Source organism: Struthio camelus, chromosome Z (assembly GCF_040807025.1).
Source record: "Struthio camelus isolate bStrCam1 chromosome Z, bStrCam1.hap1, whole genome shotgun sequence".
In the NCBI taxonomy this organism is placed as follows: domain Eukaryota; kingdom Metazoa; phylum Chordata; class Aves; order Struthioniformes; family Struthionidae; genus Struthio; species Struthio camelus.
In genome coordinates, this window is record NC_090982.1 from 74596878 (window position 1) to 74624847 (window position 27970).

The 27970-nt window shown below is 35.3% G+C and overlaps 1 protein-coding gene across 2 annotated transcripts in view; it reads right to left on the reverse strand.

Moving 5' to 3' along the window:
* Nucleotides 1-27970, reverse strand: part of LOC138064854 (WD repeat-containing protein 70-like) — a 147692-nt gene that overhangs the window by 91780 nt on the left and 27942 nt on the right. For both annotated transcript variants that reach the window (XM_068929068.1, XM_068929069.1), the window contains exons 6-9: nucleotides 18594-18653; nucleotides 11229-11362; nucleotides 3690-3843; nucleotides 983-1059 (exon numbers count right to left, since the gene is read on the reverse strand). In XM_068929068.1, coding sequence (XP_068785169.1) covers nucleotides 983-1059; nucleotides 3690-3843; nucleotides 11229-11362; nucleotides 18594-18653 — 425 coding nt within the window. The remainder of the gene's footprint in view (nucleotides 1-982; nucleotides 1060-3689; nucleotides 3844-11228; nucleotides 11363-18593; nucleotides 18654-27970) is intronic.

Genomic DNA, 27970 nt, shown 5'->3' on the forward strand with positions numbered 1-27970 from the left:
TTCTATTAAGGAAGCAAAACTTTTGTGGCTACAAGCTGAGAAAAAGATGCAGTTGGCTTTGTTTTCATGTGCTTTTAAGATTAAAATACTCCATAAAGCACAAGGTAGTATTTAAGTTTTGTTCTTCTGACACAGCCTTATCAGCAGCTATGAACTTTCCTATTAACATTATATGTTTATGTTTGTGTACAAATCTATCTGGGTGTTAGATTGGCAAGACAGTCACTTTGGAAAAAATGTCATTTAAAGCAATTACTAAATTAGAGTTTTCTGTTTACTACTGAAGAGACTACAGATAAAGGAAGGGGCAATTCACTCTTCCAACTCCGCACTGTCAGTCTGGAGCGAAGGGGATGGTGTATTTGAATTATCAGTCCAAAACTCATTCTTAATCTTGCTACTGGCAGCTGCAGTAAGGTTAGTAACTAATGAAATTGCCACAATGACATTTTGCGATTTGATTCTTACCACAAAGATCAAGACTGAAGCCACAAACTCATTTCCAACAGTTTCTTTGACACTTGTCAAATAATATCAACTAATATTAATCACAATAACTTAAAACTTGCAACTTCCCATTGAAATAAATACTCTGTCTTGCCAGGGAATTCGTTTATGTTCTAGTCTCTATGTGAAAATCATTCTAATCTGAAGATACATCTGGAGATAAAGTTTAAATGAGGTGTTAAGTTTTGTGCAAGAACTTTTGTAATTCAACATATTTAACGAACTCTTTCTCATGAAATACCACCTTCAAAAGCAAGTTTAAATTACAAAATTAAAAGAATGTAGACAAAACACATTAATTATTTAGAAGCTAAACAAGTAAAACTTTGGTTTCCAGATCTCATCTAACATTGTCTTGAGCACTCAATCACATTTAAAAGGATGATTTTTAAAACAAGTTTGGGCACAATATTAAAACGCAAAAGCCAAACAAGCCTCTTAAAAAGCCCTGAGAAAGACAGGCCTCGATACTCACCCATCATTGGAACACGTCAAAAATTCTTCCTTTATTTTAGGATGCCAACAGCCTGAATTGAGCATTGCTGTATGACCCTAAGAAAATAAACACAGACATACTAATCAAACTCTACTAAGAAAAGAAAAGTTTAAAGTACCTATTTTTAGGATCATATTTTATAAACCATATTGTTATTAGCTATCAAGATATGCCTCTTGCATGAGTAAATAGAGATCTTCAATTAACAGCCCTTGAAATACATAAGTGAATATAATCAAGTAAGTTCAGGAACAGCAGATGTAAAGAAAATACTCAATGTAAAGATATACTTTAAAATAAAGCTAAATCAAATCTGTCTGAAATACTGAGCATGTTATAAAAATATATACAACAACACTTCACAAGATGAGAAAGGCTTCTCTTATTCAGCGCTTCTCCTTTGAGAATCTTAAAAGGTTTTGTAAACATTACTCCAAATCCATAAAATGGAACCATGAGTAAAAGCTGAGGGCAGAATCAAAACCTTCTCACCACAGGAATGGCTGACTGAAATCAAAATGATTTAACAGATTTTATATATCTTAATTCATTTCATCCTTGTTTATTTTCATTTTGGAATTACAGAAACCCACACATTCTTCTTTCATTTTTACTTTTTCTTTCAGAAAATGGAATGGCATCATACTGCCACACAGGGAACCGCCACTTTTCTCTAAGGAGAACCATAATTCAGAGAATGGATGAAACAATGCATGTCAGCATGGTGCCGTCAGAGCTATTCTGAGCTACACAAAAATCCTTTATCAACGATGTTACAGCACACGCCTTCAATGCCAAACTAAACTACATTAGCCTTCTTAGTGCAAACCGAGGAAAGGGAATTCTAGAGCCAAGATGGATTTAACTTAAGGTGAGTTTTTCATCAAAGATATTCAGTTGTAAATTAAGTAGTCAGCCCTATTCCTTTAGGATGGAAATATCAGAAGGTAGAGATTTTATCCAAATGTAAGAAACTGCTATTATGACGACTCAGAAGATAAAATGCCTTTGTCCAGTCGACTTTACATCTTTGAAGCACAAGCACATGCTCATCAACTACATTCAAAGAGAAATTTGGAAACTCTACCTGCAACACCTGAATTACTTCATTTTGCTTCAAGCACAAATACAGAGGGACAAATACTGAAAAGTTAATGAGGCAATATAAAAAAAAAAATTACTATTTTGACTGTAGGACCACAACACACTGAAATTCCAAAAGCTTACAAGAGAAAAAAATCTGTATTATTTTTTAAATAAACGAGAACTAAAGCAGATGTTACCATTTGATGGTTTTATACACATACATTACTAGCCAAAAGAAATAGTGATCTGACAAGAACTTTTGCTTAAGGCAGAATAGTATTTAGACTAGTTATTTGGCAATACACTTTACAAGCAATACATAAATCAACTTTATCATCCATTTGAGCAATAGATTTTATCACTACTTTTTGGGCTATTAAGCTATTTATAAAACTGACCTGATCAAAATCATATATGTAAACACAATCCTTCTCTCATAGTTTCTGGAAATAAGATGAAAAAGTGACCAAAACCTAACCAACAGCTGTACAATTTTTTCAAAATTATGGGTCGAATTATGATTTCTCCATTTGCATTTTTAACCACTAATAAAAACACGCACATTGTTGCTTATTAGTCTTGTACTCTCATGGCATGAAAGTAACCTCCCATCCTTGCCTCAATAGCAGCAAATGGGACCAGCAAGGAATGGACAACTCCTAAAGGTGAGGGTAAAATAAAGCAAGAGACTAGATCAGATCAATAGTTTCTAATTTTTGTTTTGGTTGGTTGGACAGGGGTAAGGGGACAGCTGGAAGTTTTCACTATATACACCTTTGAAGAGATGAATTTTGTCAAAGAATCATAGAAAAGTTAGTTGGAAAAGATCTCTGGAAGTCACCCAGTCCAACCTCCTGCTCAAAGCAAGATGATAGCCAACACTAGATCAGGTCAGCCACAGCTTTGTCTAGCTGAGTCTTGAAAACCTCCTACACCTTCCCTGGGTAATCCGCTCCTGTGCTGCACTATCTTCCTACTTTAAAAATTTCTACTAACGTCCAGTCTGAGGCTTTGAAGTCACAGCTTGTGGCTGTTACCTCTGCTTCTACTATCTGCCACTATGAAGAAGTGTTTCACTCCATCACCTTTTCAACTCTTCTGCAATAGCCATTGGCTATTATTAGATCTTCACATACCTCTTCACCAGATTAAAAGAGCACAAATTAGTCAACTTCTCTTCTCAACGCACAGGCTCCAGACACCTGAATACCTCGGAAGGCCTTTCCTGGACCCCTTCCAGTTTCTCCACATCCAACCGGAAACAGAGGGCCTCAAACTAGACCCTGTATTCCAGACACGACACAAACAGCACTGAGTAAAGGGAGACAGTAACTGCCTTTGATCTGCTGACCATGTGCCTCCTAACGTGGCCTAGCTTACACTTTGTTTCATATGCAATGAAAGCACAGTTAGCTCACATTCAAACTGGCATCCATCCTAACCTGAGGTCCTTTCTGAGCCAATCAGTTCCCAGCACGTATCAATACACAGGGTGATTCCATCAGAGGGGCAGGGCTTTGCACTCTTCCTTACTGAACTTTTAGAGTAAAACTACACTATATGGTTTGTGTTCTTGGATTCAGTTCATTTCTTGCTTTACCTTGGTGTTTGTCATATCCACGATGTACTGGTCTCCTTTTATGCATTCCATTACTGGGAAACCATCTCTGTCAAGAACTTTCGCCTGCGAGTTACCAGAGACGACAAGAATAACATCTCCTGTGCTGCTATACTGTAAAGATTTGATTTGGTGACTGGAGAGAGGAGAAAAAAAAAAAAGAAAAGAAAAGAAAAGAGAGAGAATATGTTTCAGTTAAATTCCATTTCTGTAAGCCAACACTAAAACAAATGTATTGACAGTTAGAAAATGTACAGTAGAAATAGATGCACACACATTCTTATACCATAAATAAGAAAAATAAAAACCTGGTATTAATGGATTGAAACTTTTTATTAGTGTGTGTCTTGCACTACTTTCTTCAACCAGAGCCTATCAAGCAATAATATATACAAAGTTGGCACCTAAAATTTCTGGTAAACGTATTCGAGAACGCTCTTGTAATTCCAAGTGAAGAATGTGTCACAGTTTCAGCTCCTCAGCATTGAAAATTCTTCTTCGTCTCCTCAAAAGCAACCTCTGTATTTATAGTAATCTATAAATTGCTGTAAAAAGATGTTGCAGTGCTAAATAAAACTCAATTTTACAATAGAAAATTAGTCATCTGTCAGCGTTCTTCCATTTTTTTCTAGGTTCAGGGCTACAGTTTCACCAAACACATAGATAAAGTAAACGTATCATCAATTCTGAAAACAGGACAGTAGATAACAATTTGCCCAGTCTTTCTATGTGTTAGATGATTGCTCATTTGCAGTAAGGGTTTACTTATGTACACAATATATGTACATTAGAAGACCCTCAGAGCAAATGAACTCTAAATGAAGAAGAGTGTGTGCTATAGATTCAGCTCTTCAGGACTGAAAATTCTTTTTCTTTTCAAAAGCAGCTTCTGTATTTATAGTAGCTTCAAAAACATTTGTAGCCTTTCTCAACTTGTTACTATCTGCCAATTGAATAAAGGTTCTCTCAATTTGGTGATCCAAGTCACGAATGAAAATATTAGTGATTAGCACTGAAAACAGGACAGTTCTGTGTCTCTTTAGTCACACAATGAATTACTAGTAAGTATTATTGTCCAAATACAGCTTTCCAACTTACTATCTTATACAAAGTGCATTTTCCCCTCCTGCCAATATGAGAGGCATGTAAGATAGTATCAAGAGCCTTAGAGAAGATAAACTATAGCAAATTCTTATTTCTTTTTTCACATCCACAAGACCTATCATGAGATCAGGTTGGATGAGAAGTTTGTTCTTAATAAATCCAAAAGATTAGACATTACAGGAAAAAAAAATTGTAAGGTCACCTGTTCAATTAAACAGAGAGTTTGTCATGCTTGGAAGAACCACGTCATTCATACCAAACCATCTGGATACAACGAAGGCAGAAGGTTTCACAAGGAAGTTGAAATAGAACAGTAAACAAATTCACCTTGCAATGGAAAGCTGTATCAGACGCTTAATTACAAAACCATGATTTCAACCTCATAACAGAACAAGGATCAACGGACCACTATCAGTATACGACAGTTCTTGCAAATCTTATCATTAAACTTTTAATTGAAAATACTTTTGAAAATACTATACTACAATATGGGAACCATACGATTCTATTCGTGTTCATGAAAATTTCAGCACAAGTACTGACTTCTCAATTCAGAAGGAGGATCAAGAAAAAGACCTCAACAATAACAGAAGGATCACAAATACAAATACAAACTAATTCAATTGTCTGTATTAACATATGAATGTCAAAAATAAATATTTGTGCTAACTGTTGACTTTCTCAAGAAGTAGAAAAGTCAAAGACTTCCGTGTCAAAAGCAAAATTCTTCAGATGTACAAAATCTAAGTATCTTTTTAATAAAATCTGGAAACTTTACTACATAGTGCTAGCTACCGTCTGTGATTCACTATCACAATAATAACAGCAAAGCAAATAAAGAGTATTAAATAGCAACTTATGAGAAAATCATGCTACGTTATTTTTACTGCTGAAATCAATGCAAAAGCAAGCAACATAGGCCTTAAGAAATAACCGTTCAAATTACTTAAGTTTCTGGCATTAGCTTTACATTTTATCAACTACAGATTAGCTTTAAATATCAAAAAAAAAGATCATTTCTTCTTAAGGTTCATAACATGTAAAGTGCCAATCCTGTGCAATCCCAGATAAAATGTAAAGAACATAACAATATTGTTTGATTCCTAAAACAAGGTAAATTGTTGCCCCATAGGCCAGTGGCTTCCATGTTGTTGTATAGTATTTTCAAAAGCATTTTCAAATAAAATTTTACTGATAAGGTCAACAAAAACTATTGCATACTAACTGCAGTCAATCGATCAAGAAAGCTTGGGACAGAAATCATGGAGTAATACCAAGACGACAAAAAGGATTAACTAAAAATGGGGAGATGGATGATGAATCAGAGATCTGTTTCTAGTCTTAATGAGAGCTTCAACATCTCTCAACATTCTGTTTTACATACACGGCTCATTGTAAATGCTGTATCTGAAGCGGGTTTCCCTTTGCCCTTCTACCTGGCTACACCCTACCACGAGAATGGCAGAGAACGCAAGGCAGCGTATACACTCCACACCTACCAGAATTCATATTCTAACACGCTAATAGAACGTGAACAACAATGTTACTTCATATTGATACTTCAGCTGCACAGCTAACTCGCCCACAACTAAGGATCAGCATGCTGTGCACCTCTCAGTTAGCTTTGGATTCCCGTAGCATCAGACCTCTCCTCAATAAACTGAACATCTCACTAAAAAATATTGTTCAAGTGCATCAAGAAATTATATTTCTGTATCAAAGGAGTACCCTCCTTTTGATGAAAAACACAATCATGAGCATTCAAATCCTAGCAACTTTAAGGAAATTAATTTTACTGACATAAAATTTTACATTAAAAAGTAACACTCGGATGATGAACAAAAACTTTTGTGTGCGGAACTTGTAACTTCATCAATTAACATTTTATGGTTTATAGGGTAGTGACTTTATGATTGACTCAGCAGTAGCTATCATCCGTTAAATCTCTCCTCAATATGTGAATTATTGCCCAGAACACATTAAACACTGTAATACATATTTTAAAAGTTCAGCATTGACCGTAGTAATGTAAACTAAGCATAAGTTTCTCATTCAAGCAAATTTTGGCACAACTGATTGCACTATGATTCAAAAGCCAAAAATTGCTTCAAGCGCCCTATTATGTAATGTGAACTGGCAGCCTAACTGGCCAAAGTATTATACACTCTAAGTCTTAGTAGAAAGGAGACTGTCAAATCTGGGAATTTCCAAAATAGATCAGAGGCAATGTCTGAAACAGCATCATCCTGCGCCTCAAGAGCAAAAATGGATACATGCACAGGAGAGAGGAAAGAAAGCCAATGGCATTAAGCTCAAAGGCAATACCCAGGAAACTAAAATAAAAGGAAACTTGCAAGACACAGGGAACAGTATCTGAATTCTAAAATAATATCTGCAGACAACTAATAAACCTAAAGAATCCATTAGATTCAACTTAAGAGCAACAAACAGATCTTGGGAATTAAAAACCTTCTGCACAGTTATATCTCCAAGTATTTTTTCTATTCCACATAATCCATACATAGCTCAAAATATTCTGAGTCATATCTGGGTAGAATAAAGTACTTATCTAGCTGTATTTCTCCCACTGTAATGCTGTCAAAAAGAAAATACCCAACATATCTCCGAAGGACAGATTCATGTTTTTTCTTTTAATTGTTGAGGTTTAATAATTAAAAACAAAAAGATATGAAAACGACACTAAAAGATTTTTGCTTGATGCATGCCTCGTGCACAAAGAAAATTAGGCCGCCATACACAATCAAATGGACTGCCCTGGACGGGGGAGAGGGGGAAATAAAAACCTTCTTTCTGAGCATAAGGGCCCAGAGAGTCTCCTAACAAAACTGTCTTCTAGACACTAAAATAAATAAATTAAAACTATAGAGTATAATGCTGTTAACACAGCACTGATCATCATCTGACCAATACTCATTTTTTCTAGTTTCACATCAGTCTGCCTGAACGCACTTCATCTTCATTTTAGATTTAGATGCAACTTTCTTCTAACAGGCTGAGTTTACAGCACTTAGCACAATGGGAACATGAATCTAAGAGTTATTCTATCAGTCAGGTGAAAAAATTGACCGGGGCAGGATGGGGGAAGATGGAGAGAAGATATTTCCACAACCTTTAGCTCAAGAAAAAAAAAAAAACACGGGTAACTGTGCAATGCAGCTTTTAAAATGACGTTCAGAACTTGGTTCCATAAGCAGGGTGTTGCTATGGCCCCAGAAGTTACTGCTTTTCAGATGTTTATTGGAGCATGACCAAGAGTGAGGTTCTGCAGAGGCAGTTCTTAAAGAAAACATTTTTGGTTCTTATTAACATTAAAGCAAAAGTCTTGGGAAACTTGCAAAAAAAAAGTTCACTTTAATAGCATTAATTCAAGACATTTAGGCTTAAAGCTGCCAAACCTGAAAATACAGTACTTTCTGCCAGGACCTGAAGAACAGAACTAAATACAATGGCAATATTGGGACACACATTTAATTTCTCTGCATGTAACACAAGTTTGCTTTACAGCTGTCTTTGCCATTAACACAAAGGTCTAGTTTGAAGGTATCAACTTTATCGTCTTCTTGGGGTTTTTTTGTTTTTGTTTTTTAAACATTCCAAATCCAAAGAAAAATTAACATAGTAATTTGATAATATGTTATAAAATGGGGTCTGGACAATATAGAATTTTTCTTTGGGATTTTAACCTTAAAATAAAACAAAATTTATGGTTCCAGAACTGGATTTCTGCTGAAATCTAAAACTTCCAAATCAGAACTCCTCAGAGTTCTTTGAGATTAAGGTCTGTGAACGCTCGCAGTCCCTGCAATAAATTTCATAGTGCAATAATAAAAAATATATACATAGGCACAGGTTATATAATATTTCTCACAGTGTTCACCACGTGCTTCAACGTCAGTATGACAGAAGCTTTTCTTGAGATTGGTTCTTTTTAACAGGCAGAGCTTCAGCTCTCTTTATGTTTACAAAATGATATAGAAGAGGTATTTAACTGATATATTTAAAAAAGCAAAAAGTTAGGACATGAGAATTGCAATATAAGTGAAATTGCTATACCTTTAAGTAGTTAATTTTAATATTATTTTGATTCATATTTTTATATATTTCCTTTGGATTTCAACATACTCAAACCAGGAGAACGAACGTTTCACCAAAACGTCACATGAAAAAACTCACGCCATTAAATGAAAAAATATGTCTGAAATAACAAGCACTTTAAATTCACAATATTTACCACCATTTTTTTGCCAAAAGGAACTTACAAATGTATCTGCAGGCTGTTTTCCTCAAAATGGGATATTAACATACGCTGTACTTGTCATCTTTATACTAATAGCACATTTCAGTCTTATACTATTATTACTAAGCAGCATGAGAGATGCTCCAGTCCCTTAATCATCGTCTTAGCACGTTGCTGGACTCGCTCCAGTAGCTCTGTACCTCTCTTATACTGGGGAGTCCAGAACTGAACACAGTACTCCTGGTGCGGCCTCAGCATGGTTGTGTAGAGGAATGGATCACTTCTCTGACCATTGGCCTTCTTGGCCACAGGGGTGCATTGGTTGCTCATGGTAAACTTCTTGTCCTCAAGGAACCCCAGGTCCTTCTCCACGGACTTGCTCTCCAGCAGGTCAGCCCCCAGCCTGCACTGGTGCATAGGGCCATTCCTCCCTAGGTGAGGGACGTTGTCCTTCCCTTTGTTTGAACTCCGTGAGGTTCCTCTCCCCCCATTTATCGATATCGTAACTACTAAACTGAAAGAACCCTAACATGAATAAATATCTTTCAAATACTCTCTGGAAAATTAGTAGTCACTTGTGAATCCCAATTTAATAAAAGCTAAAGCATCACACATTTATGCTAGAATGAATATGCACTGCAGCTTAAATTACAGCATCTCTGCTTTGAAACAAGACTGTTTAATCAGGAAATGACACAAATGCCATTTATTACATATGTTGCATAGAATAAATGAGAAATATGAGATACTTGATATATGTTACATAACATAACATCTCATATAATGCTACGTAATCCCTAATGCAGCAGTACAGTCCAAAGAGAGGAGGAGTTTCCTAGAATGAATAGCCTCTGTTCTGAAATATAAGCTGCCATAACCTTCATGTTTACCTCCAATAATTGCTTAGAAAATTATTCTAGTCAGAGAGTTTGCCTATCCTGAAAGCTGAATGTTTATTAAATTATGTTTTTAAAGTAAATGTGCCATTCTGTGGCCTAATATAACAAGTTAACGTCTGTCAAGGACATCAGAGTCACGTAATGAATCACAGCATACTTTTTATTTTCCTAATTCTTCGTAGTTTTGAACATCAGTAGGATTTTTTCATTCTCTTCCTTTTCAGGCTAGACAGCTTCAACTCTTCTGCAGGTTTTCATTATCTGGAGTCTTGGCAAATCTATAATTAGTTACTCTCACTGTAACTTTCCAACCTGTGCAAAATTCAGCTGTATCTTTTTATGAGAAAAAGATTAAAAAGTAGACATTCTAATGAGTACTTACTATAGCTACTAAGCGTTTCAATCCCTTTTAAGCATACCAAGGCATCTTACAACGTGCACCATGTTAGTTAGCCATCATAAATCATTTTTTTAGAACAATTTTGCTATTAATTTATGAGTGTGCTTATTTATCAGTTAGCTTTGCATGAGACACAGCTTTTTGAAGAAGTTGCATATTCCAGTTCTCTGGAATAAATAAATCAACCAAGTGTGGTGGATTACCAGGGAACAGCACAGAAATCACTCTCTAAACAAGTTTACAGTATTTTTTAATTCAAATATATTTATTTGCACACTCACACACAAATACGTACACAGACAGCCATAGTTTTTTTGTTTCATTGTTTTTAAGACAATACATCTGTGCTTTTTTGCCCTCTTACGTAGCTATTCAGTTGTCAACGCAGTGCAAGGGACAAGCACTTCCAGAAATAGAAAATCTCATAAAAATCTGATTCCCTGTCTCAGAAATACCGGCATATGCTACAGAAATTATGTTCCTTCTACAGGGTCTCCACAAAGAGGTCAGCTAGTTTAACTTTCTTCTCATCTTTGTTAATTTTATATAAATGGAATACAAATGGAAAGTGTATTCTATTAACAGTGATTACAATTATGAACATCAACCTGCATCCGTGTGGTGAGATGCTATTAAAAATTTACATTTGCAAATTCACCTGTAGCTAACAGGGGGAAATATAAAAGTCTTTTTGGAGAAAGCACTGAAAGACAAGAACTTTTTAGGTTCACATTTCATTTACCACAAGAAGGAAAATAGAATGTAAAAGCCTTTCAAATAAGCTATCTTAAAGTGTTTAGTGCATTCTTCTAGTAAACATAGGCATTGTCTTAGGTCAGAAAGACAGTCTTAATGCATACCATTCACAAGGCTGGAGGGACCGAAAAGCTTGCAGAGAGGCATCCATTCCAGCAAAATCCCAAAATTTAACATCATAGTCATAGCCACCGGTTACCAAACGGGCACCTGAAGGATCCAAACCCAAAGCAGAAACCTACACAGGAGGGAGGGAAAAAAAAAAAAAAAAATCAACCTTTTAATTCTTTTTCTTATAGTTCTCCAGATGTCACCAAAATACTACTAAAATCATAAAAATGAATTCAGTTTGTTGATTTGGTCCTTCTGTATGTCAGCTGTGTTTTGTTTCTGAGTTTCCTTCTACAGTGTCCAAATACTTTAGAAGGGGCAGGGAGAAGTGGAAATTACATCATCTGAATACATCACTGAAGACAGCAGAGAAGCTAATTCACACTGTAATTTTACTGGGGGAGAGGGGGTGGAGAAGAAAGTTGATTTTAAAAATTCATGAATGAAAAATATTTTAAATCAAAAAGTTCAAAATGTTACTGAAAAAAATATATTTGCATATAAAAAGTTAGTTCCTTAAGGCTACACCAAGCAGTTTGAGGAAGAATGTTTAATGTCTGTTACTCTCATCTGTTACCCCCAAATCATCAAAGGCATAGGTTTATTAAAGCGGAATACTTAGAAAAGTTGTAATTTAAATCTCTATTTAAATAATTCTACTACAGCAGTGTTTAAATCATGCTATTGTAGAAATTACAGTAACAGAGTATCTCATAGACCATCCCTCCTCCCCTTTGCCTTCAAAGATCTCTTCTCTTCACATCCATGAAAATATTATCTACCTGCAATGATTTGAATTATCAATACAAAACTAGCTAGACAATTGCTAACTAATTTGTCATCAAGGAAATAGACTAACTCTCCAGATTTACGTCTTCTGCACAGGAGCATTGAAAAGCAATGAAAAAAGCAATGTAAGAATAAGAAATAAAATAAGAACCTAACCTGGAAACGTTAAAACAATTGAAAGAGTTTTCATGAGAAGACAAAATTCATAAGGAATCCATGCTTATGTTTTAACCTATAGTATATAATCTAACCTCCACTAGGCACTTCAAGTTAGGCAGACCATGGGTAAATCCTAGACTCTAATGAGAGGATGGTTTTAACCTTTGGAACAAAAACCTGGATCATCGCACGTGGACGATCACCAGATTCAGAAACCCTTTCACCACAAGGTAGACACAAGAAAAATAAAGTGGCATGTTCTAGAAAATGCCTGAAAAGGGATTTGAAAAGATTAGCTGGAAAGTCCTCAAGGAAAAAAAAGTTATGCTCCACCAAGAACATTTCGACTTATTCACAATGAATAATTTATTTGCTCTAATTAAAATCTTCATGTGCAAGACAGATACTAACTCACATTCTATTTAGGATCGAGGTAATTTGCCAGAGTTTTAACGTAAACTCTGAAGTAGCAAAAAGCCCATCTACCTTCAATAACTCAAAGGAACTTGGACATGAAAGAATTTTCATTTTTTAACTAAGTGTACACTCTTCTAAACAGAAGAAGTCTATGCAGTTGAAATTTATTTTCAGAGTTTCTAGAATGACAGAAATTGAAGAATTTTAGCAAGTTCTGCTGATCAGCTCCAGAAAATTCAGTATAATGATAAGGAAATGCATCACAGCAAAAAAGGTCAGTGAACACCAGAGGAAGCACTGACCATGTTACACTCGACTTGTTAAATCTGTACGAGCTATAAGCTTCTGCAGCAAAGTCTCTGCAAACAGGTTATAAATAATAATAATAAAAAAACCCTATGAATTCTCTTTCAGTAGAGAAAAGCCACAGTCAATTTTATTTTATTTTTTTGAAAACTGGAAAAAGTATACCATGGAAAGGGTATGTGTTGAACCAGACATGTTTCTTCTAATAATGATGATGTACGATGTGTTTTCTTGATTTTTCTTTATATGGAGACAGGTACCTGCTACATAAATGCACTTATGGTTGCATCCTGGACGCTACAGACCCCAAATGAATTCAGAATCTTTTAATATGTGCAAAAGCTTTTGTATCTAAAATGGTTCAAATTTACCATTATTCTTTTAGAAAAAAAAAAAATCTAGAGACAGACTCCCCTCCCTCCTGCCAACTGTTCCAATGTTCCAATTAACTTCTCACACAAAGGTATTATTTACTATGGAATGACTCAATGTTTCCAAACACTAGAAGAAATCAGACAGACAAAACCTGCATTTTAGCACTCTCCAGATCAAGAATAAAAAAAAGTTTTTCTGCAATCCATCTATCTGTTATAGTTAGATTCATTTGTCTATAAATTATTTGTGCAGATCCACTAGTTTGAACTAGTGAATAAGCACATTTGAATCTCTCTTTGGAAAGGCATTAGAAGTGGAAACACAAAGGCTGCTTGTCAGGTTAAACAGAGGTGTTTTTAATCTATTGACAGTTTGTCCAAACGGTCCACAGTCCTGAAGAACAAGGTTCTGTTTCTCCTACTACAAATACTACCTTCATAAAAAAAAAAAAAAATCTTCTTTCAGAATTGATAGATGCCATGGCTATAGGCTAGCATTGCTGAACTTGGAAAAATCAGGCCAAATACTTTCAGGTGCCTAAATCTGTATTATAAATTTCAGATAATCATGTCTGAAAATCAGAATAATTTGCATACAAGGATGGTGCTCTGTATGGACAAAAAATACTGACAGTCACACGATTTAATGCAGACATATAAAAGTACCAACAAAAAACCCTGTCTCAAAGATATATCAGTCTACTACTGTACCTTTTTTAAGCTTTAGTACGCTGTGTTATTGAGACTCCTAAAACTTACGTAAACTGTTGAATAGTTCCCCCACAAAAAGCTGTAAAGAAAATGGAATTTAGCATCAGATATTCCCTTTTCAGCACCCAGTTGAAAAAGTAATTTCCTGAAAATATATGTTTCAATAAAAACACCAGTTAAGAATGGAACTTTTTCTGAATGTAAGAGACGGACAATTTGTTGTGCTAAAACTAAGGTTTCCTCCTCGGAAAGACTATGGGCTTCCTTTGAGTTTTCTTTTTTCAGTTTCACACAGGAGAGGTTCATTTAGATACTCCTTATTTTGTCACAAACTGATTTCTAGTCACTTTCTCCTTGAGGCTCACCCCTGCTCCTCGGGCTGGTATCTCACTATAGTTCAGACTTATATAATCCCATGATATAGGCAGCAGTTTGAAGAAAGTACTTTGAGGAAAACCAAGAAACTGCAGAAATGATGCTGACCGTTCACCAAGCAACTAATTCCTTCTTAATCTAATTGTCCTGTTTTGTTTCAGAGCCATTCACTTGCAGAAGGTGCCATCTTTCAGATAACGTGTAAAAAACCCTACTCTTCTAAAGGATGCAAAGGACTATCCGATATGCTAATCCAGAGTTTCCCCCAAATCTAATTTATAGATTTACAAAAAGAATCAATATTTTTTCATTTTACTTCCCTGACTCAAACGTTTAAATATACTGCTGCTTTATACTAGCCCTAAGAATGAATTAAACTTCAGTTACCAATTAAATCACTACGACAAATTTGACTTAGGAGTGAAGCAGAATGCAATCACTTATATGTTTACACAAAAAATCCTCTTTTTTATGTCATTTAAATGCAAATTTCATTCAGGATACCTAACACGCAGAAACGCTGAGCATCTCCAGGTTAATCACGCATTCAGTTAACAGATCTCATCATCCAAGGAGTCAAAAATATGTTCCACAATTCAAAATAATTAGTGAAACAAAGCACTACTTACACTATTCACGTGATCACACAGAAAACAGAAAGCTACTTTCACCAGTGGTTCTGCAAAGAAGTCACATGCGTTATGTGCACAAATTCCACTCTACTTGTTTCTGTTTACAACGCAATACAATGCATCTTTCATGGTTTTTAAAATTAAAAAAGAATATTTTTCTATTTTCACACTACAACGGTTCCCCTTGTAGAATGCTTCTCACATATAAAATACAATTGTTGCTTCTTTCCTCTTCTTTGTCTACATCGTTATGTCCACCACAGCAAAAAAAAAAAAAAAAAACCACAAACCAAACCAAAACAAACAGGCTGGCTTTATCTCCTCTCCACTCTGCAAGGTACAGCACAATATTTGATCTAAGATTAATGAATAGGTATTTCTGCAAATAACTATTTCTGAAAGCTTATAAAAATATTTATGTTCTTTACTGAGTTTAAACCTCTGGAAATTTCCTTAAAATATGTGCATAAATAATAATAAATAAAACTTGAATTCTTAAATATTCAGATATTAAATTCATAAATCATTTATTTTAGATATTTTAATTTGTTATAGATGTTAATAGTCTATCAACTTAATTACTGCAAAGTGATTTATTACTGAATGTTATATTATTTGAAAGAATGATTATATTAATTGCCTAAAATAAATAGAAAATGAATATACAAGTTTTCTTAAAAAGTCAGTAAAGAAAAGTTATACTTTTTTTCCATATTGTTTACAAGTTCATGAAGAATAATTTTTCTCAAAGGCTGATTTTGTTCCGTTTTTTTTTCCTCTCCCAAGGAATTCTCAGGAATGCCATCAGTAAGAACTCTATTAAATAGCTCAGAGCACTTTCAGGGGGATATAAATAACAATAACAGAAATTCTAGTAATATTTTCTCTTTCAATATGCTGACCTAAGCCTAAGCCATGGCCCAAGCTGAAGAGGACAAACAGTGGCACCATCATCTTCTACGACCAAAGAAGAACGTGGGAAAAGGATTTGGGACAGATTCAAGGATATTCATGGCTAGAAATTTGTTTTATTCTAGAAAAGGAATCTGATCAATCAGCACAAAAGTCGGCTGAATCTGTGTTGGAAGATGAGGTTACCCAGACACAAAAATATTGAGAACAAAGAAATATTGTCAAGGAAGACGAGGAAGGCTCCAAGAAATTGAGAATGGCTTATAAAAGGCACTTCGAAGAGAATGAAGGAGACCTGTATGAAAATTTAGCTACAGAAGAGGTCATTAGAAACTTCAGCAATAACATCTTTGAAAAGCATGACATAAGTAATATTAGAGAAAGGTCTTGGTTAGGAGAGAACTCTAACAATTGTAGACAACATATTTAACAGGAAGGAAGAAGAAAATGAGACTACAGTTGAGTTAAATGGAGTCAAGTGTGGGTTATTATAAGAAGGGTAATAGGGAGTCCTAAGACATACTTTACTAAGGCAACGAGAAAAGAGCTAGATTCAAATAAAAAAAATTGAGAAAAATAATTAGCTACTTGATCTTAAGTTGACAGTGAGTACCCATTAACTTATTTCATAGACTGGCTCAGATCAACTAGAAGAAAATATCAGAGATGATGGAAACGGCCTGTTATCTTGCGTTCCAAGTGCAAAAGGAAGAAGAGTCTTTGAACAAGGAAAAGAGGAGAGAGTTGGCTTACTAAAATGCAAAAGCATAATATTTAAAAATGTAAAGATAAGCAAATTAAGAGAGGAATAAAGTAGGATCTGTTCAAGATCACAAGCAGAGGACAGAATTCAGAGTTTGCCTGCCGTTTTCATTTGTCTGTTTTCAATATGCTAGGTCATCCCATTCTGAATATCATCATGAGATTTGTCTATTTTGCTTTGTTGTACTGGGCTGTCATATTTTTCTATTTAGCACTAGCTGAGAACACATTAAAAGAATCACATTTTCTAAAAACTATGTAAATAAATTCTTATGAAAGGTTAATGCTATGTTAATGAAATAACAGTACTGAACCATAATCTTATATTTACATTCATCAATAAAACTAAGAAATATCAGGTATAAAACATTTCTGATATGATAATGTAAAGGTATTATTGAACCAACATTTTAAACACCATGTTTAACAGCTGCTTTATAAAAAAAAAAACACTCTAAATCTCAAAAGCTTGTAAACATAACACTCCAAGTGATATCTATAAGTACTGTCAATGCTTACACTTAAAACGGTTGAATGGCTTAAGCAATGCTATTATTCAGATGTGCAAAAAAATAAAGGTTAATATTTGCGTTGAAATGTTATGCCAGATTTAGTCTCTACAACAGGTACTGTACGATACATTAAAACAGGTTAAAAAACTAGAAATTTTTGTAGATTTAGATTTGGAGATATAAAGAAACTGACAAGTCTGATATCGTGATATCCTGCTGTTAACTCCGAGCCACAGGAACAAAAAGCTTCTGGGGAGTCCACATTATAAAAAATTCTTTTGGAGATTTCACATTACAACAATAAAAATACTGGTGAAAAAATTCACTAATAATATATTTATTGGTAAGTTGCTCTAGTTCAATCCTTTTTTCCTCTTTGAAGTATTGAAAAAGTACTGAAAGTATTAAAACCTATTATAGAAGTTATAGTAATTTTTTCCCACTAATTTTAACATAGTGTTATAGTTTACATTCTAAATCCCCCTCCCATTTACTATTTTCAGTGTCTCCGTTACATCTATTACTCAACGGACATTTTCCGTCTGCGGTAACTTTTTTATTATATTTAATCTTGAAACTGAACAGAAAGCAAGGGAGGAAACTTATCACTTAAAAAAAAATTGTCACAATTTCTTTGTTATATATTGGTGGTGCGAAGTTCTAAAGGAAAAAGATTTCTTTCTTTGACGTCAGCAGCTCCAGTATGGAAGCATCACAGCAGAATAATGAAACGTCAGAGAGTTAACTCTGAAAAGAAGGGTCTCTGGAAGACTGTTGGAGATGGCTAATTCCTTAGGTACACATAATGGAAACATCTTAGATTCAAGTAAGTACAATCTGTTTTCTTCTTACTTTGTAATGCCAACATGCAAGACAAACACCAAAGCACAAAAACGATTATTTTCCAATGGCAGAAATTCTAAATCACCACTCATTTCTATCAGAAATAAAATTTAGGGCTGAAGTCAAAATTCTTCCATGGTCCAGACTCTTACATACATCACCAATGTCTGAACAGGATTTCAGACATGCCTTCCATCATCAACTAATTCTAAATCCTTTGAAAAATTAAGTTGCTTTAGGGAAATACGCTGTCTAATTTGACCTGCAGCTCAAGATTTGCCCAGTCACCCATGCAAGCTACTCTGGATTTTTGATTGGTAAGGTTTTTTTTTTTCAACTATGCAGCACTGCAACCTCAGTAACCACAATCTTCACACACAAAAACTAAGTTTTTTGTTCATACATTCAGACTTCCAGTTTATCTAGCTGCACAAACTTAGTTATTTTCTCCCACTGCTTTCAAGTTTTGCTATAGTGGCAACCAAGCAAGTTCACAGCTGTACAGTTCGTCAGCGGTATTTTGCAGTTCTGGAGAAACAGAGTATTGAATGTGTGTTATCACTTACTGTTTTTGTCCCATGTTGGAGTGTAATTTCATGAGAATCTGGAATTTTCTTGACAGGGTTCTAGAAAAAAAAAGAAAATCCATCTCCATGAATACAGTACCATAACCAAAAAAACCCCTACCACAATATATATAAAGTTAAGAAATGTTTCCCTCACATCAGCCATAATCTGAGGTTAAGAAATGAGAAAGACATTAAATTCCAATTTTTATTTTCATGGATAGACCCCTAAAAATAAGAGGAATTAAAACAGTTTAAAAAAGATTATCTTAAAGAACAAAACAAGTAAAAGATTTCCTGTTTCTTCTCTTTAGAAAGGTCATTACAATTCTCTCTACTTCTTCATTACCAATACCTATATTGATCCTGAATTGTATAATATGATGGATTGACTAAATCACAATGACTTTTCAAATAAGAGGAATCCATGAAGCTAATGAAGTTATAGGAGTTATCTATATGCTTTATTAAGATCATCGATTGCTGTCCCACTTCCACTTCTGTGATTACCTCCAGCTCTAATGGGGCTTCAAGACTATCACTTCAATTTTAACAAAGTCAGAACAACATAATTCAGTGTATTTCATAGCATATTGAACAGCAAAATACAAATCAAAGGCAATTACAGTTTAAAACAGCTAACACGTCACTGTAACACCTGTATTACAAAAATGAAAATAGCTAGTTTAGACAGAAAGAAATAAAACCTTGGAATCACTGAAGTACTTTTACAAAGGTTACTTGAACCATTACTGTCCAAATCCTAAGTTTCCTAAAACAGACACAATCTATCATTTTGATGCCAGACATCTTGGTTATAATCTTCTGTTGCCAAGGTTTGATTTTAAAATAATTTTAAAGCACTCTTCACAATAAAACTTGCATCTCTTTCCTGATTCAACCTGCCCTTTTTTACTCTTGCTACAGAAAATGTCTAAAGGATCAGCCTAATTTCCTGTAAACTCTTGTTTTCTCCTCCAGCTCTATCAGCTTTATTTCCCTGATAAAACTGCAACTTTCACTGTCTTTCATCTAGTCAAACCTACCCTTCTCCTAAGCTTACTCCTGTCACTAACAATGGCTCTGATTCCCAAACCAACTATATAGCCGTTTCCCCCTTTCTCACACATATGAGAGAGGAGCCAACAGAAGAGTCATGCCCACTGTTTTCACATTCACCGCACACACACACCACACATCAAAGGATGGTCACAGACGCCTGAAAGGAAACTCTGGTGTAAGCATGGAAATCTTGTAGATGCACCTGAGTAACAACATATTCATGAGACTGTGGAACATGGTTAAGTGTGAAAAGATAACAGTAAAGCTTTAGAAATAGCTACACAGGACATTACATTATGAAAGAAAGTCCATATGACATCTCAAGAGCCACTTCCATAGCCCTAGCGGTTTACAAGTTGAGAAATAGGTGCAAGTCAAAACTCCCAAGTAAAGTTTTGATTATGAAATCTAATTTTTTGTTCAATCAACACAATAAAGCACCTAGAGAAAACTACAGTTATATTACAAATGAAGTTGTCCATGACTGATCATTCATTGCACTATAAATCTGTATTTGCTCTTTGGGGATGCCAAGAACTGCTCAATAGCTTTTGACTGTACTTGCCATCTAAGCACATTTTATAAAAATGGAGATAAACATGAAAAGAAAACATACAAATAGTTTCAAAGAGTCATGCTGTTGTCACCCACAACAAAGGATGTACCACTACTGCAAATCAAAGTTTTTCCCCAGGAACTTCTTCCACTGCTGGAAGGAGAAATGGTGTTTGGGTCACTCTTATCTTAATAACTGCAAAGTTGATTATTTTACATTCCAATTCACAAAAGCAGGTTTTATTTATGTTGTACACCTAGATTACGTCAGCACTGAATTTAATTCTTAACTACCTTAAGAATTCTTCCAAAAACTCAACTCCCCCCTCCCCCCCCCCAAAAAACCATGAATACCTAAATTTCAAATAGAACAGATGAGACCACTCTTCCAGTGTCAACAACAGTAAGTGACAAGCTTGACTGTTTTCAGTTAGCTGTTTTACGCTTCTTGGTTAGTTCTAACTTACGTAGTTTAGATTATTTTTACTAACATACTGCAGAATTACTAAAAATAGCACTTAAAAAGTTGAAACAAACACAACGATCATTTTCACACAACTCTTTAGATTAATAAACAAAATGTGCTAGAACAAATTTGTCTAATTTTAACTGCTAGCTCCTTCAGGTGACAATAATTAAATCCCTTTTTTAATGAGAAGAGTGAAAACTCATATAAACACGTATCTGTTGAAAAGTACACTCACGCTGAACACACTTCTGGCTACTTATCTTTAAGTGAGAACAGCAGGTATGAATACATTCTGCCACCTGATAAATCAAACAGCCTGAGCCTGAAAGTTGAACATTTGGAGAGCGGTAGCTGTGCAACATTCTGCAGTGTCCAAGGGATTCTTGACGGTTAAAGTAACTGTTTAGACTACTGAAAAAAAAAAATTAAAGATAACAACCTCCAGCAATAACATCTTGGAATAACATCTTAAAAATCAGCCACACATTTTAAAAAAAAAAAAAAGTTTATTCTATTTTAGTAACTCTGAACTTCCTAAATTACAGAGGATACTATAAATATCTCTATCCCGCAACAACATATGCATACACACACACAAAAAAAATCAGATACAACTACTAGTTTTCCAGTTATTGCATTCCAAAGATCAAGGAAAATCACAGAAGCCTTTTTCATGCTCTCAAGGAAAAACGTAGTTAATACATTTTATCTTGATTTGAACATCAGAATCGCCTGCATCTTGAAATATTACAACAAGACTGGCTAACTGAAAAAACAGTTAGACATGCAGGTACGCTTTGGGCAGTGTTCCACCTGCTGCCTGGATTTCACCTGCCAGTTTATGTAACATCGATTTTTATCTTCTTGATAATGCTATTCCGAAAACTTTGTATCGCAATTAAAAGAAGGCAATATGAAACCTTAACAGATTTTTTTTTTTTTTTTTACACCAGATCAGAACAAAGATAATATGTGAAATTTCTCTTTCCACTTAATCAAAAAATAAAGGAAATTAGCTCTGGTTTAACCTATCTCCATATATTTTAACAAAACTTCTTAACTCCTTAGCTTTCACAAGATTAATGTCTTAAATCCGTAAAACAGTGTATTCTAAGAGTTTGTGAACTCTTGCAAAAATGAAAAGCAATTCCTACTTTTTAAATGATTTCTGCAGAGGGATACCGCAAGTCAGGAACAATGGATGCAGTTTTTAGTTCCATTTTTTCAGGTAATTCCATCCCTAGCTGACTGTTAAGCTCCTGTGCCTCACATCACTCTTCCATTCCCTATGCCACCGTCCCCAGATACTGCTTCTTTTTCCCCTCCGTTCGTTATGGGAGTTTCCTCATCTTTAACCAACACTCCGAAAATGCACTACTAGAAACCATAGGCTAAAACTAGGTCAGGGTCTCCAAGATCTCTTGAGAAAAAGGAAAGACAAAACACAAATAATCCAATAACGTAGTTCAAATCGGACAGAGGAGAGAATAAAAAGAGGAAAAAAAAATCAGTTAAAATCTGGATTTCTATATCCTAAGGGATATCCTGTATCCTCAAGGATTGTGGGTATGGACAATAATAGATATTGTAGACAGACAGACAGAGAGACACAGGAAGCAGAAAAAGGAGGGGCTGGTATCTATACAATAAGTCCACTTTGGCTTAGGAAGAAACTTCGGTCCTACAGAAAGGAAAAAAACCTTCCACTAGACAACAACAGAGAGATGAACTTAACTGTTAAAAAAAAAAAATCTCAGCTGTAACCATCTGTTAGCCTTGCTAATAGATTGATCATTTTGGAAATCTGAAAAATCAGATTATATTCATTAGGTTAAATGGATAAAAGTAAAGTTTGTGAAAAACAAAGTATACGTTGCACAATAGCACAACAAAGCATAGGTCAGAGAGATACTCTGCTGATCTCACAAACACAATAACTGCAAACTGAACTTGAGGAGAAAGGCAGTATGTATCCACCTCATCCACCCTTGACATAGCAGAGAAAGATAAATAAATAAGTAAATCCACGGGCTAGAATCCAATCTCTTCTCGGAAAGTGGAAAAAAAAAGAAAAAAGACAAGAAAGGGACAGAATGATGCACACATTTATGCCTAAATGTACCTTTATTGCTCTGTTTTGCAGAGGTCTTTCTGTATTTCGTAAATGGAAACTGTCCTGCCTGGAAGAGGCTTGCAAACTGCATGCATCTTTCACAAGCCAGGCCTTTAAAGGGGAACTTTTCTGGGCATCCACAATACTACAATTTACAGGAGGAAACAAGACTTCTCCCTGTGTCTAGAATTGTCCTTAGATTCCAGGAGGGAGGATCCTGTCTTCCTTGAGGGTTTCAAGATCATATGTCACGCTGGAAGCAAATAAGAAGTTTCCTTTTCTGGCTATCTCCTGCCCTTCTCAGGACTTCTCCTGGATCACTGACCTGCCAGAGTCTCGAAGGGACTTCCACTCTGGCAGCACAGCTATGGTGTAGCATGGCCAAAACCATGCTGCTCCAGCTTAACACTCCAACCGATTAAACTAAATCTGAGCGCATTTTGAGCGGTCGGAAGATAGTAAAGTAGGCTTGGCTACTACTCACATTAGATATCTTAAGCACTACACTAAAAAAGCCCCTTCTAATAGATTTCATCCAGGAGAAACGTGTAAACACTCACTCCCCAGTCTCTGGGGTCTCTGCTTTGGCAAACTCCACATGCAGGATGATGCTGCCTGTCCATGGAAAGGAGTGAGGAAAAAGGAGGTGGGAGCTACACTTTACTGACAACTCTCTATTTCTGGTGAAACCGAGGCTTTCATAAAGCAAATATGTAAGAGGTCATCTGACACAGAAGATTGCCGACTCCCTTTAAGACAGATGGGATAATCGGGTTATTAACGGATAACAGGAGCAGCTGGTGGAAGTGGGAGGGGGAAAAAAGTCCGAGCATCAAACGATGATGAAATTACCTTAATCTATTTAAGTAGTAGCAGTTAATCAAATCCCCATGTGAAGGACTGCCTGCAGAAAATTATGTTTTAATAATCCAAATCCTAGGCCTTCTGGCAATTAAGAAAAAAAAGGACTTCATTTTCAAACATGAACATGACACTTAAACTAAAAGCTTTCTTTTAAGGCCTGTTAAAGACTGATCTAGCCTCCTCTCTTCCCTTCCACAAGGGCTGACCAGCATGGAAAAGCAAGTGGAGGAGTTATTTTAAGGGATCTTAAATTTTAGACTGTGTCATACAGGTGGACCATGCTGCAATCTTTTTCCTCGTGACCAGTCAAGCACAATTTTCTGTTTCTTCCATTCTTCTCCAACAAAGTTGCAAAGAAACGAGTGTAATAAAAAAAGTAATCAAGAGTAGCAGAAGTAATTAAAGAGAGAAATATAATGTATTCTAATAACAATGTTCCTATTGTAAGTTATGTGATATCTTGAAAGAAACCGCTCTTAAGAGACTCTTAAGAATAAAACAAATGGGCAGACAACTCATCAAAACACCCAACAGAAAAGTGGGATTTCCAACATGGTAAGTCCTGAAGTGGAGAAGCACACCACCACAAGCTTCGCAGCCTAAAACAGCTAAGACTGCGCAGAAAACCACTGAATTTTGCAGAAAAACTGTTTCATAACAGTGTCACAGATAATCTAAGTCTGCCTGCCATTGTGCTCCATCAAAACTACACGCTAATCCAATTAGTGGAGCACTTTAAATAACTTTTCCTTTAAAAGTGACTACAGAAAAGCCACTAACGTTTGCTGTTGCTTGCTAATTTCTATGTCAAAAGTGTTAAGTTTACAGGTCAAAGTATCTCTCAAATATCACCTTAAATCCAGCCCACACTCTTCTCTTTTCAGGGCAAACAAAGCAACAGAAGTCCAACAAACGTAACAGGGGGACACCTGCACATCCTCCCTGCCTCGCACTTAGGTTCTGAGCCACAAGCACACAGTTCTTTCTATCTTGCCTCCAACTCGGAGGGATACTGCCTATGCGTCATTACATGAAACGCAACAGACAACTCTACTGATGATGGGCAGAGAGAACAGAATCTTGCACACTGAGTCTGCAATGGTATCAGAAGAAGGATAGAAGTAGGGCAAAAGAAAGCATTTCACGGATCTAGAAGAAAACATGCCTCATTCCTCTTATCAGACTAGCGCTATATTTTAAGTCTTTGGACACCTAGTGGAATTTTCCACGATAGCAGTGACACCTTAAGACAGTAATAAGAGTTTTGGTTGATTTTCTTCTATTTATTTTAAATCTTCTTCTGCAAACAAACACATACCAACATCCATGCTTTATTCTGCAAATTACTCCTCATGCAATGATTAAGAACACATTACTTGTAAAACAGGCAGTTGCTCTGAGCCATGATTTTTTACTATTTTTCTCCCTGACTTAATAAGTGAAGATAAATGTCTAAGAGGCTATACAAGAATACACTTGAGAGAAAGATGGAGTATAAAAATAAAAAAAAAAAGTGAGTGATGGATAAAATGGTGTTTTATAGCAACATGAAAATAGAAATGTTTTCTGCTTTATAGGAATGTATTATCCACAAACTTGCAGGGAGAAAGAAGCATCCAGATTTGAGAATATATTTCAACAACTTTTAATTTCCTCTTTTTTAGGTGTTAAGAGTTGACAGATGTATTCTGATGTATGTTATTAAATTCAGTTTGGCCAGGACTCATATAATATAAGTTTACATATTTGATGTAAATAAAGAAAACAGTTACTTCAGACTTCCTATGTAGCCTTCGAGAAGAGACAGAAAAAGAATAAGTGTATCAAAAATCTGAATCATCTGGAGAGCTCTCCCTCCTCATGAACTATTCAGGGAGTATAAGGCAACTAAATTCCTAACATAGGTGCCTTGATTAGGTTAGATGAATCAAGGCGCGTGTGCGTGTTTATTATCTAAAAATTTGGCCTGAAAAAGATAAAAAGGAAAATATTACGGAAAACAGGAAGATACGTGCAAACACTGCTATGAATCATCTTGGCTGATGTTCCCATGATACACCCACAATATCTGTTACTCTTGGAAAAACACAGATAACTCATAACTGCATGACAAATGCAGAAAACCTTCAGAATGAACAGAAATGCTAAAAGGGCCCTGAAGAACACCATCTTCCTCAGTCGTCATTTCTAATTCAGATTACCCTCAGAAGAGCACAGAAGTCATGTATTGAATTTTAAGCATGAGAAGAATAAGGAGAGATTATTCATTTCTTTAATGAGATAAGATGCATTCCTCTGGGGTGCATTCAAAAATTGAGGAGGAGTTTAAATAGATGAACTTCCTCTCTAAAGCCTAAAGGAAATAAATTTATTTATTTAATATGGAAAAAGTACTGTGGCTAGCTTTTCTCAACATCTTCCAATTCAGTGTCTCATGAATTTTTGCTGTGATCTCAGCCAGAGTCTTGCCAGGCTTAACAAGTCAGGGAAAAGGCCTTAGATTAAATCTTCATTCCTATGCACGATGGCCTAAAACCACAAATTCATAATGCTATTGTAAGTCAGATAGAATGTATTTTATGAGATGATAGATTAGTGATAATTAAGAGACTGCCCCCAGGCACGACAGGTAACACAAATTAAATCGCCTCTTTCTTTTCTTGACACTTAGTGGCATGTCCCCTTCTGAAAAGGCTCCAATGGCTTAACAACTTTCTAAAGATATTACAATTAGATCTCAGATATATATCTATAAAAACATCATACTTCTAAAGTAGACAAAAAAGCTGGCCTGACCTTTCTCCTGGGAGATAGTTCCACATTTTAGGAGCTTGCTATTTTTCACGAAAGATTCTAAAATCACATTCAGGTAACTTCTAAACTTATAATAAGCCCTTGTTTAATGAAATCACAGTTTATATTAACATTTATGATCCAGGAATTGTTCTCACAATGTACACAAGAGGAATGCACTTCAGAATTTGCTTTGGAAAAAGCTAATCACTGGTAAAACTGATTTAAATCTAAAATTGCCTGTAGTCCTTCAAGCTTCCTTTGCAGTTTCCGGAAGACCAATTTTCTTAACCTGAGCGTTCTGGTGATATTCCAGATACGTTATATTCTGCTTATATAACCACCTGACTATTTTACCTTTACCATTTCAGTTTCAAACACGTATATATACACCTATATATATTGCCAACGAATAGCTTAACTTTGAAATCACAGAGGAAAAAGAACTGCAAACATTCTTCTTTCTGACGTGTAAGTACCAAATGCTTAGTTCAAATGCACACAGGTTTCCCTTTGGCATTCATATATTTCACATGCAATTCGATAAGAATTTCTGTACCACGTAGGTTTTGCATAGGATTTCTAGGGCAGGGAATATGACCTAGAAGATATACATGAAAGAATGCAAGAACACAACATGAAATACAGGACCAGACTGAAACAAAACTTTCCTTAAAGCATAACACTTTCTGAGCTTGCTAACTAGCCCACTTAATTATTTACCTTAAACTCACACTACACTGTACTTCTAGCTAAACTGTACAGACATTTTATTATATCACCTTTTAGTAAACTTTAGGGGAAAAAAACGTGTAAGTTCTTTCACCTGACTTACCAAGAAAAACTATGAAAACCAAGGTTATGATAAGAACGCCAGAAGCAGTAAGTAGAAGTTTTAGATATTCTTCAGCCACAAAAAAAGCTTTATTGTTCTCAAATAATTTTATTTCGAGACAGAAAATAAATCTAATGAACTATTTTAGAATTCAAACCACACTTCTACTAAAATTTTGACATTTTTGGCAAAAAATGCTTCCCATCTTTATAAACCTTTCAGCTATAATGTATATTTCCTCTTTTAAAAGTCAGTGAAACGATTAGGCTTTTGCAGCAAAAGGTAATTTGAGTGATGCGGGCTCTATGGAAGTACATTCAAATAATACATGCAGTAGAATAAGTATCATTGTTTCTTTAGCAAGTTTCATTAAGCTTAAAGAGCTTAAGCCTTAAAGCATTTTAAGAGTTTAAAAACTCATCAGCAGCACTTCTTTCTAAATTTTTACTTTTGGACTCATCAGAATTTAAAAAGCTGCCTGAAGCAGTAGATGTTCAATATGTGGTGATTATGTCAAGAGACACATGGAGATTATTACAATGGAAGTAAAATGCATTTGTCATGTACTCAAAAGAGCCTGATGTTTACTCTCGGGCTTCTGGTGATCACTCTGGCATGGAATTTCATAAATATCAAGCCAACACTAATAAGAACTCATACACCATTATAATGGCCACCACATTAGT